Source organism: Condylura cristata, unplaced genomic scaffold, assembly GCF_000260355.1.
Source record: "Condylura cristata isolate star-nosed mole 26May11 unplaced genomic scaffold, ConCri1.0 scaffold00016, whole genome shotgun sequence".
Lineage (NCBI taxonomy): Eukaryota > Metazoa > Chordata > Mammalia > Eulipotyphla > Talpidae > Condylura > Condylura cristata.
Genome location: NW_004567117.1, coordinates 14,451,979 through 14,468,051, shown reverse-complemented (window position 1 = coordinate 14,468,051; position 16,073 = coordinate 14,451,979). Strand labels below are relative to the sequence as shown.

The window sequence follows — 16,073 nt, the reverse complement described above, 5'->3', positions numbered from 1 at the left end:
TTAAAATTTATTTGAAACCTTATTTTTGGTTTGTCTGAAATTCTTTCCTCTTAATTTCATCTCCATTCTCCACTGCACTACATTCTAACTGGTTGGGTTTACTTTATTTATTTATTTTTAATTTCCTCTTGCCTACCTTTGCTCATTTAGTTACCAGTTCTACTCTCTAGTTCATGTAATCACCCCAGTCCTCACTCCCAGATTGCTGGGCTCCGGCTGTTCCTTCGGGCTTTAGAAACCCAGTTTCAGTCATTGCCCGCTGGTTGACCTCAGCACACTCATTTGTCTGGTGATCCTCTGTGTAGACACCACCATCTCTTTTTATTCTAACTAAATTATAGCTGTCATAAAATTGTCTTTCTATATGGACAAAGTCTCAAACCTTAATATATCCAATCAGATGACTTTCAAATATTCATTTATACTTTTCCCTTCAACCTTAATGCTAAATGAAGTGAAAGAAATAGTAATGAAAATCAGAGTGGAGAGTCAAGAGGTTTGTGGGAGGCCACTTTTAATGAGTGAAATAGCTTTAAATGATAGCTAAGCGACAAAGGAAATGCTTTTTCAAGAAATTTAAAATCAGTATTCTAGAAAACATTTAAAAATAGTATGTTGGGCTCAGGTGGGGCATTTAGTTTCTGGATAGGTCAGTCATAACTGGGATTGAAGCTTCTTGCTAAGGGAGAGCTAAGTGTAAGTAGTAGAGAGAGATGCAGGCTGTTCCCAGGGGGGGACTTGATTCTGAAACTTTGGAGCAGGCGAAGCCAGTAGAGCACACATCTGCCTGGTTGTCCCTGAGAGCCTTAGTGCCATGCTTCAGGTTACACTGTGACTTTTTGACAGAACAGGAAGGAGAGTCTCATTCTCTTGATTTCTAATTCTAGAAGTAATCTTGCATGGCTGCATACATTCTAGAATATGGAAGGATAAGTGGCTTTTACATCCTTCTTAGATTCTATACAAAACCAAAATCCTGTGTTCACAACTAAATGAGTGTGAGGGAGATCTTCCTTTTGCTAGTTTTAGCTGTCAAGGGCTCAGCTTTCAGTCTTGTCTGCACAAGCAAAATGTCCTGTGAGTTGATCTGAAGGCCCAATGACAGATGAACCTGCCCTTCATCCTTCATGTCACTGAAACTTCGTTAGCCTCAGCTTTCTTGCCAATAAAATGGGAAGAATTTGCCTCACAGAATTGCTGTAGAGGTTTCCTTTGCTATCCAAAAGCAGTGCTCCCATGAAGCCGTACGTGAGCCAAAATGGGGTGAAGTAAAGAAGCCATTACCATTTCTTTATATAGAAACATTTGGGAGTGCTCCGTGACCCCTACCCCAGATAACTTACTAAATAACACATGAAAACTAAAAGAATACTAGCAGTTAGTAAAAGCAGAGTCACTGTGATTAATTCCCAGTCTATAAAATAGTTCCTTGGAAAGGGGGTCCCAGGTGCCAACTCCTGCTGTTCTGATGTGTACTGCTTTTATGTTGGCTGCTGAAAAACTGATGCTGAGATATTTTCAGTGTACACCTTTTGTCTTAAAAGCAGAAATCTTCTTTGGTTTCCTTTTGGTTTATGAAAATAGTCACTAATGTAGGTTTTTTCATAAAAATGGAGTCATGTAACACAAGCTTTTGTAAAGCAGGAGATGCTTGCATTAGGTAAATGCTGGAGCTAACTAAGATAGATCTGGCTCTCAGCAAGTTACTGACAAGAGACAGCATTTTACTATGGGTGAAGTTTACACATTCTATCCTCTTCATGTTTTTCTTTTCTACAAAGACCTGAGATGTGACAGAGTTCTGTTGTTACCCTGCCTCTTTATATAGCTAAGAAAAATACTTCCCGCTTTGGAAAAAGCCTAAGAGGAGTTGTGTGAGCTTTAATATTCTTTCAGTAACCATTATGTACAATAAAAGGTGGGTAATGAGTTCACTATTTTTGGAGGATGTTCTATACTTGGGTACTTGGGTAACTAGTTTCCAAAGGTGATGTGTGTCTGTCTTCTTTGGTCATAAGTGAATCGTGTGTCATTTATCTCCATTTTATAAATGAGGAACCAAGCAGACATTGGTCTCATCAACTTAGTATGGGGGAAGTAAAAAAAAGAATATAGACTTTCTGACTTAAAAAAGGTAGGTTTTGATCTCATAATTCTCAAATAGAAGGAGCCAGGACAATCTTAAACCCAATAAAGAGGTGGAAATAATGAATCCTCTGACCACCATCTTTCTTCTCTGTTGTTCTCTTTTACTTTAACTATTTAGATGTCAGTTCTCTTTCCTATTCCACCCCTCTAGAGAAAGTTATTTCTGTTAAAAAAAAAAAAAGCGGCATTAGTCACTTACATCTGGGAGAGTATTGAAAGTAGTGGGAACCTGACAGATCCTTAGTTGTGTGATTAAAGACTTTGGCTTCTGATAAAACAATTGCCTGCCTCAGAAGGCTGACGTGGGAATTATTTTAGAGAATATGATAGGGGGTGCTAAAGTGAGGGATTCAGCCATGTTTATCTTATGTTGGTGAAATCTCAGCGAGTATTTTCTCAGAAATATCTGTTAATGGAGAGTAGGTACACTTTGACACTTCTTCCTCCAGATGCTCCCTCTCACAGGTCATGAGACTTCCTAGGGTGGAGCTCACCAATGTGAGTTAAGAGGAAAAAGTGAGTATTGGTTGTGCCCACAAAATTATAGCAATGGATCTGTCTTTGGATAGAAAAACCTCCTGGTAACCTCATCGTAACTTTTGTAAATACACTGTGTGGAGAGGTTACGGGACAAACAAGTTCACTTTTCCTACTGATGGGCTTAAAAACTCCAGAAGCTATGCTGTGTGCTTTTACTTGAAAAATGCCACTTTTCCACACAAATTGTCTTTGCTGCAACAAAGAGGTGGTCATATCTGTTGGGGATCAGTTTATTGCAAGGGTTGGTGGATGTTGGTGCTGGAGATGGAAGGACTTGCAGTGGGAAGGACTTGGTTACCACTGCATCATTCCTGAAAAAAATGCCAATTCTAATGTTTTATAGATGACATTTCAGAGATGCACATACTTTTTTTTTTTTTAATGTGGTATTGGCAAAATAAAAACTTTCAAGAGGGTTGTATTTTTAAAAATTATAAGCGGAAGTAGTTGACCAGATGAATTTCCTTATTATCCTTTAAAGAAAATGGGATGAAACTTGGCCGGCTGACCTTACTTTCCCAGAACTTACTCCTTTCTTAAGTAGAGTCACTGAAAACTGTGTTTCAGAAACGATTAAGTATGGGTGTTTATTTATTAGAGGAGCACACAGTTCTCCTATGGGTGATTGATTCAGTTGATTTTACTTTATGCATATTTGAGTAGTTACTGATAATAAATCATCTAAATCTGATTACAAATAAAAGATATAATCTGACTCATATAAATAGTATAAATCTGATAACATACCAGCATTTAAAATATGCATATATATAAACATATATGCTGTAAATATATTTGATATATGCTCACATATCTTGACAAGTCAGGATCAAACCATGTAAGTGGGAACATATTTCTACAAACGACTATTAATTTATAGTTACAAAGATAATGGCACACATATTCCCTTTCAGTTCTATCTGGGTAGCTCTGTAAATTGTGTATTGATTATGCTAATGGCACGGGTGTCTTTATTACTTGTCTGCAGATACATGCAGATTAAATGCCCATTTGGCAAGGTTGTCTATTCTGTAGAAAAAGGTGTAGATTTAAAATCCAGTTTTTTTTGAAAAGGTAGAGTAACAACTAGAGAGATAATTAAACTCATGAAGATGAGGGAATTGCTGTGGTCTAGGAAAAGTACAGTTAAAAAAGTTAAAAAATGATGCCCTTATAGTTCTTTTGTTTCACATTCCTTAATGCAAGTGTTGCAGAAATGGTACTAAATCAATAATGGTCTATTTTTATAGGTTATTTTTGGTTGTGTGGCTTTTCTTGCTTTGTTTATCTGACTGAAGGAACCTTAGACATTTAGGGTTGTATGTATTTTAAAATTTATTAGCCCAGCTTGAAGAGAACCAATGAATTTCTTTTTTCCCAATTATATATAAACCTTTTCTAGTTTTTTGTAATAGCCCTTAAGACATAAATCATAACCTCATTATTTGCTCTGATTTTTTATTATACAAACAAGTACCTTATTTTATAGGTGTTTCTTCTGTTTTCTCCTTTGGTGAGCCATCATGTTACCAAAGCAGTTGTTTAGAAACCACTTTTCTTATCTTTCTGAATGGCTTTCACTCTTAGAAATGCTGACTTTCCGCTTATGTGCTAGTTCGGAAAGGAAAGAAAGGTCTTTTAAAATTTGGTTTTTAAATTATTTTCCACTTAATTTAATAGCAATTTGATTCTCAGTTTGTTTGAGAACCAGTTGGAAGCTCTGAAAGGGAAAGAAGGCAAAGAGTCAAACTCTTTTATGTTCCTGGGTGGGAGGATTCCATTTATTAGGATAGTCTGTGCACAAGATGTAGTGTTTCATTTACAACCTTAAGACAAATTAAAATTTTCCTGTCTTTCAAAGGTATCATTGCAGTTTTAAAAAAGGAACTTCTGGTTTATAGCTGTTAGTTAATGTGTGTTTAAGTTTTTTAAAATTTATTTCTATGAGGGAGTACAGGGGAGGAGAGGGGAACAAGATTAAAACTGGGGTGGGTAGAGCACATGGGACTATGGTGGTGGCACATGGGTGAAGTGGTGGTGGGGATTGCAACTGACATGAAAAAATGTACAAAATGAAGAATAATGTAAAATACATTTATAACATAAAAAGGAACTCCCCAATAATCAACTAAGACAAGAAATGAAACAATAAAGAGGAGTGAGAGAAATAGTAGACTGATTCCTGTGAATGAGATTGTAGTGTGTCTTCTCAAAAGGTAAAGATGAATATGATATCCCCCTGATCTGGGGGATATGATCCAAGACCCCCACTGGATGCCTGAAACCACAGTTAGTATCAAACCTTAAATATACTTGTGGTTTTTTTCTATGCATCCATACATGTGATAAAATTTAATTTGCCATTTAGGCACAATAAGGTTAGCAACAATAACTAATAATAACCTAGAACACTTAAATTGATACACTGTAATAAAAAATATGTGCGTGCAGTCTCTCTTCTTGTCTCAAAACAAATTATCCTAAGTAATATTTTGGGAGTGCAGCTGACCAGGGACATGGGTCTGCTTGGATGTGCAGTTATATCCCAGAAAGAGAATTTTTCTCCTTCAAAACAGAAGAAAACACTTTCTGCCTAAGCCAGTGTTTCAGTAATTGTTCAGATAGTTAACTTTAAGTGTCCAATTTAGAAATATTGTTAAAATTGGATTGGTGTTATCTCCAATAGCTGAAGTAATAAGAACAGTTGGTGAAAGTATCAGAGGGTGTGATGTCTGGAATACAAAGGCTTTTTGCCCCAGGTGTTCTTTTGCTGGGGTGGAATAGTGCTTCCCAGCTGTGCTCTTAGAGCTGATACTGATTTTTTACATTTAAAGAGGAAATAACCAGAGTCTTTCCCAAACCTCCAAATCTCTAAGTCCTACATTCAAAAAATATGTTTCATTTATTGTTGTAGTTGTCCTAAGAAGCATTTTGTAGTATATTTGGTCATTATGTGCTAACTACTATACATAAGTAATTTTAAATAATTTGGTTTCCCACAGAGTGTATTTTTAGCAGCTTTAAAATATCTTTGCTGTAGAGAAATTAGTACTTGCCTATTGGGATATTAAAAATATTTTATGAATTTTTTTTTTAATATGCGGTAGAGGAAAGGGTCTATGAGGCTTGCTTTAAGATTGAGCAAGGAGATACAGAAGTTGGTTTTGATTATTTGCTTTGTAGGAATTTAGGGACTCTGAAATTTTAATGTGTCAACAGACCCTTCACAGTTAGCCAGCAATGCTTAGCATGGAGGTATCAGACTAATAGGAATAATCAAGAGCCAGAAAGGCATCTGACAAAACAAAAACAAAAGGAAACAAACAAACAAAAAACCAAAACAACAGCAAACAGCAAAATAACACTGGCTAGTTCACTGCTGAAACTTCAATATTGATAGTAGTCATTTGTGCCATTACTTTATCTTGTGAAAAGGTCATTAACTGCATGCAAAATCATTATTAATGTGCCTAAACTAATAGTTAACAGTTAATAATTTTTTTAAAAAATGATAGGATGAGAGAGATTGGAATCAATGTTTTTGTTTTCAGTTAAATTTTAGATATATGTATATTTCCTGGGCTCTGCATGTGTTTGAAATAAGACTAAAGGGAAAAGAATCCTGCCACACATTTCAAGTCCCAAGAAGTGGTAGAAACTTGCAAATCTCTGCACTAAAGTGTTAGCTGGCATGGTTGTGATATTTCTTTCCAGTCTCCAGCTTTGGATTTATTGGGGTTATGGATAAAAGATGAAATCTGAAGTGGAAATCACACGAAAAGCAATTCATTGGCTTTGATTAATATACTGTGTTCAAGAGAGTAATGACTCCCCCACTCCCGGTGCCTGCCACTCACTGAGACAGCTCCTGCTTGCTTGCTTATTCTCAGTCATTCCTACCTCCTGGAGTGGCTCCCTTTACAGAATGGGTTTGCGCTCTCTTCACTTTCTGTATTATGTCATAATTTCAAGACTTTTTCCTTCCAGTCCTGGTCACTTTCCAACTTTGCCTCCCAGTTACCAGTGGGACATCTTTTATAAATGTATACCAGATCAGTCACTCTCCTTAATGTCTTCTCGTGACATCTGTGGTGCTGCACACAGGTCCCTTAGTGACCAACTGCTTTTTTTAGTCTTGTTTCTGTTATTGCCCTCAGCCACTCTTACATGTTAGCTCTATCAAGTCCCCTCATTTGAATATGACAACTTACACACTTCCCGGAAGTTACCTTGTTTTAACCATTTGTGACCTTGCATATGTTTCTGCTTGGAAAGCCATTTTCCACTAGTCTTTGTTACTATCTATCCTTCAAAACGTAGCCCTCGCTTCTCTTCTTTTGGTAAAATTTCCCTGCTGTGCCCAGTCTTATTTATCAATAAATGCCTCTTGCGTGTGAGTTTCTCCATAAGAGTGCTTATCACTTTTGGACTCATTGATGTCCTCTTCTCTCTCTCCCTTTGTACAAGTACTTGCCAACCCTTCTCATGGCCCATCGTATGGGAAAAAAAATAAATTTTGAATAACACATTTGGGAAAGTGGAGAGCGAAGAGCCTGTAGTTACCCTCCATTCTGAGTTGTACCTGACCTCTTCCAGGACTGGAAGAATCAGATTCCTCAAACTCTTGAAATGCTTTTAACCCTACCAGTTGGAAAAGCTATGCAGTAGGTTGCAAGATCTGTGGGACAGGGGTCAGGTGTTAGACTTGCCATGACCAATAACTTAGATGGCTGTTAGTGCACCGTGCTCTGTGAATATTTACTTGAGTCATGATAATTCAATTGCAAGGTTAAATGACTTTTAAGATGACATACGTTTATAATAACTCTGTATATGAAAATTGGAGTGCTGAAATTGCTCTCTTCTAAATTTCATGTTAAAGATGAGAAGAAATAGAAGAAAGAATTTGGGTAGATTTCTGATTGGGAAAGGAGAAGCTTTATTTGGTTCCAAAGGGTGCATATGTGTGTATGTGTTGTTTTATGTTTTCACCTCTCCCAAGGCTAATTTCCTCCCACTCAACATCCTCCTACAAGGAATTTCATTGTAGATAGAAGAGTGTAATAAATTCATGTTTGGCATGTTCTCCTTGATAATATTGCATCTATGATAATTCTCTTTGGTCTTAAAGGACCACAATAGACCTGTAGAACAATCAAGCAAAACCACAGAAACTCTAAACTTCAACAGTGTGATTTTGTTTAATATAGAGATAATTCTTTCTGTCTGAGAAGGTTTTATAGACAAAAAGAACAAGTACATGAGAAGAGTTTTTTTTTTTTTCCTTCCTGTAAAACAGTTTAATAGCTTTCAGAGATAGAATGGTTAGAAAATAAACAGTGAAAAGAAAGTTTAAAAAGCACATTTTTGTCCTTGGCCACATGTGTGCTTTGGATCAGTGGGTACCAGGCTGGTGTCTGTCTGGAATGGCACTGCTGCCCTGGCACTCCACGCCCACAGTTCCAGGGTGCTCATCGTTCGGCATCCAACTTATGTTTTTATTTGTTTGTTTACCTTTTCTTGACCATAGGAAAAAATGAGGCAGTGGATCAGCAGGCGGGTGTGGGCTGGCTGCATAGTCTGGTAACACTGCCTTCCTTCGTTAGTGACTGCTTGCCATTTTATTACAGTATGAGGTTTATTTTCCCTAAATCTGTTTTCATCTTGTGGGATTTCAAGTTCGAATGCCTATCTAGAGCCCAGCATGAAATAAAGATCCTGCCCCATGGTTTTTGAAAAGTAAGTACGTTTCCGCTCCTTGCTAACTCCTTATGTCTTGAAGGTAGACTTTTCCCCTCTTCTTAAAACTCGTGAAAGGGTATCAGTGAATGCACTTGTAGGAGAAAGGGGTGCTTTTAGTGCTTTAGACAGTGTCTGATTTTCTTTTTTGGCACAAGTCTTCTAAATATGTCAGTAATTCTAGAAAGCTAGTTGTGTGTACACATGTGAACTTTAAAAACCACATTAGACAATTAATTACTATTTGGCACAAGATGATTGTTTAACCCGAGGCACATCATTTGTAGTGGTTTTTGGAGATTTGAGAGTGGAATGCATTTGTATAAATTGTTTATTTATTCATCAGAGAGTTTGTTCAAATAAGACACTGAGTTATAATGGTCTTTTTGTTTTCAGAAGTTATCCCTGGAAGAAAGAACTTAGGCCACTTTTTAAAGTATGAAAAACATACTCTTATTGGTGCACTAGTAGCTTATTTTTTACAGTTTTTGGTAACTAGCATTCAGGAGGTTGTGTTCCTCTTGATGAAACCAAGACTCATTTTTTTGTTTGTTCGTTTGTTTTTTTCAGGCCACATGCAGATTTTACTTGGTAGTTTTTTGAACTTATTGGCACTGTGTAGGTTGATTTAAGATTGAGTAATTCATTGCATGGTTGTTTAATTTGGTGAAAAGCTGGCTATGGCCAGAGAACAAAATGTTAGGAAACAGTCCAGTTTGAGTTTGCGTGAGTGTATAAGTGGGGTATTTTCGGTTCATTCATCTCTTGCCAATCTTAGTTAAGTAATCTTCTTGCATTCATATTTACCTCAGCCTCAAAATCTTGTGTTTCTGCCATTCTCATAAAAAGTGACTCTGGTTTTTAAGGTAGGACTTCATGCTTGGAATTAACCAGGAAAAGCCTCATTTATATCTCCTGAAAAAAGGGCCTGCACTGTGTACTCCATGCCAGAAGTTTTTATAGTAATACTTTGTATCTAGGTTCTGGCTCTTACCATTAAATGTGCTTTTTATAGAGTACCAAGTTATAAATGTAGTGCAGCTACGGCATATTAATCTTACTGCAGAGATTTAATGAGGCAGTTGTTTTGCGATGGACACTATTGGGAGCAGAGAGCGACAGAGTTTTACTTTACCACTGAGCTGCAGAAATATTCCTTGCCTGGTAATAATTATAACCACATGATCTCTTAGTTTTTCTTTCTTTTGCCAGTGCTTTTCCATGCAAAAGTGGCTTGGAAGGAGGTCCATTTGTAGGCAGTGAAATGGATTGGAAATTGGGCTGTTTTCTCAGTGGTTTGACATTTTAGCTTTGATCAGGCATGGGATCCTTGTTGCACAGAGAGAAATATGTAAGATGAGTTTCAAGAATACAGATAGTCTTTGCCAGTCCACTGAGATGGCTTTTAGATATTCATTACTTTTACTTGACTTTTATATAGGTTATAAAAAGTAAATGTGGTGAAACCTCATTTTTACATGGACAGAATAGAATTTCTGCTGGTTGGCCTTAAGCTGATCCCACAGTTGAAATTAATTGAAGTCCGTGGGTTTATTGCCTCCAACACTTCTAAGACAGTGCAATTTTTCATTTTCCCCAAACTTGTAATTTTATTAAGCCAAGTTGCAGCAATAACAACCCGTATGAAGAGGAGGATGAGAAGAAAGGAAGAACCACCTGCCAGAGAACATAAGAAGAGGAAAATCATGCTTCTTTTAAATTTCCATTTATAAGTAATGTTAGCAAAATTGGAAACAGAAAACTGCCATTTATTTTTATGAAGATGCAGGTTTCCCCTACTATTGAAAATTAGAACATTCCTATGAAAGTTTGAAAGTTTTTGTAAGCCAGTGCTCGCTTCGGCACCACATTATACAAAAATTGGAATGACACAGAGAAGATTAGCATGGCCCCTGCGCAAGGATGAAAGTTTTTGTAAGCCAACATGGCATAAAGACACAATTATCATTGATTTATATGGAACATTTTTGAGCATTTACAACCCCCCCCCCCCATAACCTACCAAACCATACCAAATAACACATCATATCTAAAGTCACACCAACACATATTAAGAGTAAGAATGATATGATAAACACCAGGTCCATACAGGGTAATTCGCAGGGAAGGAGCTTGGTGCTGCCACTCTTGCCATTCTGGGTGCATAATGCCTTTACGATGGTTATTGCAAAATTAGTGATGAATAATAAATTTGCCTTTTGTCTTTTTATTGTAAAAGTGAAAAACCACTTCGTATTTCTCTTGGATAGTCAAAATAGTCACTCATGTAGGTCTTTTAGGAAAGTGAAGTGGAGTAAGGCTAACTTTTGAAAAGTGGGGCATACCTGTAACTGTGTCTTTGTTCTGAAAGGAAACCTTTTATCCAAGCCAGAACATAAAATCCACTGCCCACTGCATCCTTTTGAAGGAATTAGTGGAAAGGTGTGCTGTGTAGGTGAGATCACTTTTGGTCAGCACCCTTTCTGGCAGAAAAACAGAGGGTGGTATCTGCAGTTAGGGGTTTTTAGTTCCAGTGCACTGGGTATTATGTGACTATTTAAAATATTGCCCTTGGGTGAGTTTATAGCACAACAATAGAATTGGAAGAACAGTTGTACTTCTTGCAATGGTATTGGGGGCAGGGCAATACTTAGAGGCATGGACCTTGTATTTATAACCCCTTAGGTTGAAGTCAGAGGTTTGAATGGCTAGCAGAGTAATACAATTATTTTTTATGATTGAATCTCAAAGGACTTTGTAAAAACTACATAACTAAGACCATGTGCAATTATTGAAGTGCAGCCACCTGTGGGAAAGAAATGGTTGACAATATAAGCTTTCTAGAATCTTCCTACATCAACTGAGGTTAGGAACAAAAACCCCCAAAACAAATACATCCCTCTTTTGAATGGAAGAGAAAGAATTCTTCATGAAAGTGAAAGTTGGAAAAAAATCTACTCACTAGGAGAGAGACTGAGATTCCAGCACTCATTACGCCAAGGCCTCATAGGCTATAATCGCACCCACCCCCCCAGAGGGTCCCTTTAAGTGGTGACCTAAAAACAGATTCGCCAGTTGGCTGGAGCATGCATTCTAAAGTTGCAGCAGAAGTGAATAAGCTTGAGTGACTTCAGTCCCTGAAGGGTTCTATCTGTAAATGCAGAAGTGGAAGCAAAAATATTTTTTATTAGTCTTAAAATGACCCTCATTTTAATAACTAGCTACAGTGTCAGAAACATGGACTAGAGTTCTTTAGCTTTCAAGAGCTAAAGCATCATGCATACATTTCTATTTATTTGATATTTTTGATATTGGACTTGTGTAAAGGCACCATATTCTTGAATAATAAGGAAGGCAAGTTTTTATCATTTTCCTCTGCATACTACTTAAAGTATTCAGAGTGTCTCCTTATTTAAAAACAAACAGGCCTGCAAACTTGATGCATAGCATTTAAATAATCATATTAAAATTCAATCCTAGCACCCACATTTCCCTGAGTGCTGTCAGTTTTATGAGAACCTGGAAACCCATGCTAAACAACTAATCGTATTCAGGCTGTGTTTGCTGCCTTCCAAAAAGTGTTTAATGGTAGGGGGACCAGGTCACCATAGTTTGGACAGATACTTATTTTCCCAAATGACTCTCTAATTTGGTAACATTTTACTACTTGCTTTTAGTTTATTGGAGACCTTTGAATCATCACCCATTTGTTGTGTTTGTTGCTCTAATGAAACATTTGAAACCAGCAATGTCAGATGTGGTAGGTCACTTAGTGTCAGTTTGGGAAATGTAGGCATGTAAATAAATGAAATAACCTGGTCTGTCCCCGTTTACAGAAAAAATAACTCTAAAGGACTTTTTAATGTATTCTTTCTTTTCCCTTCCTGCCTCTCCCTTCTCATCTTCACTAAGTAATATTTACTAAGCACTCACCTAACATGGTGCTGTGCTGAGCAAAGTACAAGAACAACAAAAAATATCTGTGATTAGTTCCCCAGGAATGAGCTTTCTATACCCCAGTATATTGAAATGGGTACTGCGTAGACTGTTGAGATAATAATTTTCCAGATGGCAAGCCAACCCAAATTACCAATTTACTTAAACACTATGTTATTATTTAAAACAAACAAACAAACAAACAAACAAACAAACCAAACCAAACCAAAGAGACAGGAATACTTGCTATTCGAGATGGGAATTCTGTTTTTTCATAAACCCAAGAGATTATTACATATATTGCAATGCATGTCAATTTTGACATATGTGAATCATTTGAAGGGTAGTGATACAGTTAAGCTATTGTGGACACGAAGGAAGACCTTGGGACTACTGCCAGCAGAAAGGAGTAGAGTGACTTGTGGAAGTAGGTTCCTGGAAATATGTTACATGCAAGGTAGCAAGTTTTAGCACTACCTGAAGAATCTGAAAGCACTTCTAGAGAGTAGGATGTGGTGTAGTGGGACTTAATGACTTTTCTAGGACATTTTGGCTGGTTTTGATTCTGTGAATTCTTTTTTTTTTTTTAAATTTATTTATTTATTTATACAGAACTGGGGTACAGGCCAAAGATGCGGAGGGTGAGAGGATTCACCAGAGACAGAGTGGGGAGCAGAACAGGCTGACTGGTGAAGTACACTGCTGAGGGGGGCAACTGGCAGGTCAGGAGAGGCCCGCTGTGCCATGTGGATCACCTCTGGGGCAGGCAGGGATTGAACTCATGCGGAAGTGGCTTAAACTTCTTAGTGCTGTGCTTTAACCCGCTGCGCTACCAGGGAGGGCCCGATTGATTCTGTAAATTCTTGATTATCATTTCACATATTTATCCTCCCATATTTAAAACAGTTGACTACAGATAGCACACATTTGTTAAGTATCTTGACATAATTGTTTTATTAACTAATTCATTGAAAACCACTTCTAGACATTTAAAGATTCTAATAAATCTTTAAAAAAAGTAAAAGAAACTAATGTCCCATAAATCAAGTCATAGGTTACATTATCCTAATTTCCGAATTTCCCAAAAGAGATCTAATTTCTCTCCCTTTGCTTTCCTGCTGCAGGTTGTTTGGGGACACTTCTCTAAAAGGAGTCCAAGGACAGTATAAATAATCACAATGTTACTTACTGAGCCCTAAGTAAAATATATCATTAGTTTATTTATTCTCCTTGCTATATGGATATCATTCTTAGGGTTAGAATGGAACTACTTTTAAATATCGCACTATTTAACTTTTTAGTATTGATCTTGCCAACTCAAGTTGTTGACATGATTATAATTTATAATTGCTCTTCATATTGTTTCATTTTTGATGGTTTTAAAAGCAAGGGACATGCCAGTTTACTTAATACTTGAATTTGTATTTGGAAGCATGTCTTGCTGTGTGTGAGAGCCTATTTTGCTATTTCTGTCTACCAAATAATGGGATAACTGTGTGTTTTGACCAGTTTATAAGTAAAGGTCAATTTCATGCCTATGGTAATTAGTTTAGCTTATTCTAGACTTTCAGTTAATTTTGGTAATTTTCCGTGAAAAAGTGTATTTACCAGAAAAGGTATTTATTCTGAAATTCAGTATTTTTTTCCTTTTTACATGGGAGATGGGTTAATTTTAAAAGTGACTTCTTTGTTTCTTTTAGGCAAAAATCTCTTAAGTGAGGACCAAAAAGTGAGAGAGGGCCCATTATTTGAAAGAGGAGATGGTGGAGGACAAAAGGAAAAAAAACCTTCATTCATCATGAATTAAAAAATTTTAGGGAAGACTTATTTTTGATTCTTCTGTATAGAAAGTCAGAAACAAAGTTCCCCTGTTGCAGCTTCAAGGAAAATGATGTTTTCTGTTTTTGGTAGCATGGTGATTAAATGTTACTTTAAAAGAACCTGTCTTTAAACCCCATACTTAAGGTCTTGATTTTCTTTCAGATCCCAACTGTAAACTTGAAGACAAGACTGAAGATGGAGAGGCAATAGACTGTAAGAAGAGGCCGGAAGACGGAGAGGAGTTGGAAGACGAAGCTGTGCACAGCTGTGACAGCTGCCTCCAGGTGTTCGAATCACTGAGCGATATCACAGAACACAAGATTAATCAATGTCAGCTGACAGGTAAACAATACTTATCACTTCTTGTCTTCTCATAGTGCTCTATTTCTGATTTTTTCAATTTTGATCCTTTTTTTTTTTTCGTTTTCTGATTGTTTCATTCTTGAATACATAGGAAAGTTTAGAAATGCTGGCAGATAAGTTTAATAAGGCTGGTGGTTTATAGCAAGCAAAATTCTTGGTTCCATTTTGAATTGTAACTAGATTTCAGTAACTAAATGTGTAGGTTCTCATGTCCTTTTCATTTTATTTTTTGAACTGCAGTGAGCTTATGAGGGTGCAGAACCTAATATTGGATGGCTAAATTATAGTGTTTTTTTTTTTTAATCTCTTGAATATTGTTTCAGTAAAATTTAGCATGCATTCATTATTTCAGTTTTTATATCTTTCTCTCATCCTTCTCTGCGTGTGTTAAGTGCCTTTTATGTTCCGATGCTTACTCTTGAATATCAGAATTTTTCCTTATACTTGTTTATTTTTCCATCCCCTCATTAAATGCTCATGCATGGCAGGACCTGTCAATTTTGCATCTTGCATTCTCTGAGCCTTGCCTGGTGCCTGATTCACTACTCACCAAGGCATGAAGGATATTCTGTTATGCAATACATGGGAAGACCCAAATCTAATATACCAGGAAGCATCGGTGTTCACTTAATGGCTACCAAAACCTAAACCCTCCTTATTAACTTCTAGCCTCTTTCAAAATATATCTTGCAAGAATTTATATTAAATGAAGCTTTCTATCTTTTAGATTACTATTTTTCTTTAACAAATCTTTTAGATAGATAGCTTTTTTGATATTCATGTCATATTTCTTTTAATATTTAAAACTGACATTGCTCCTGAATGTTTGTGCATTCATTTGTAGACTTCCTAGCACAAATCTTTCTTTAACCATGTCTAGGAAATGTATTTACTAGATAAGTGGTTTTCCAACTGTTTTTCAGAATATTGCTATTTTTGCAAGATTTTAATATGCTTCATTTTAACTAGGCTTCCTGAACATATTATTGTAGAAATCTTGGATTAAATCCAGTTAAGTATGCTTCTTTATGAAAGTGCACTGTGTATTTTCAAGAATTGGTTATTGGTTATAGTGAGTAAGTTTACTATAGTGAGTAAGAATTGGTTATTGGTTATAGTGAGTAAGTCCATTATCATTATTTGGAAGATAAGTTCAGAAATTGATGTAGCCTGTGTTAACATTGACCAAGGTGTCTGTGTGTGTGTATGTGTGTGTGAGAGCAAGAGAGTGAGTAAAGGGGGAGTGTTGGTAATTTTTACTTTGATAAAATTCCAAACTTACAGAATAATTGCAAACTGAATACAGAAGAGCTCTCCTATGTCATTTACCTGATTTGCCCATTGTTTATTTTTTTATTTTATTTTATTTTTTAAAATTTATTTATTTACTCATATAGAACTGGGGTACAGGCCAGAGATGCGGAGGGTGATAGGATTCACCAGAGACAGAGTGGGAAGCAGAGCAGGCAGATTGACGAAGTACACTGCTGAGGGGAGCAGCGGGCAGGTCAGGAGAGGTCTGCCAC

The 16,073-nt window shown here is 36.7% G+C and overlaps 1 protein-coding gene across 4 annotated transcripts in view; it reads left to right on the top strand.

Moving 5' to 3' along the window:
• Positions 1-16,073, top strand: part of ZNF521 (zinc finger protein 521) — a 281,396-nt gene that overhangs the window by 16,244 nt on the left and 249,079 nt on the right. For all 4 annotated transcript variants that reach the window (XM_004683796.1, XM_012725910.1, XM_012725908.1 and 1 more), the window contains one exon: positions 14,347-14,526. In XM_004683796.1, coding sequence (XP_004683853.1) covers positions 14,347-14,526 — 180 coding nt within the window. The remainder of the gene's footprint in view (positions 1-14,346; positions 14,527-16,073) is intronic.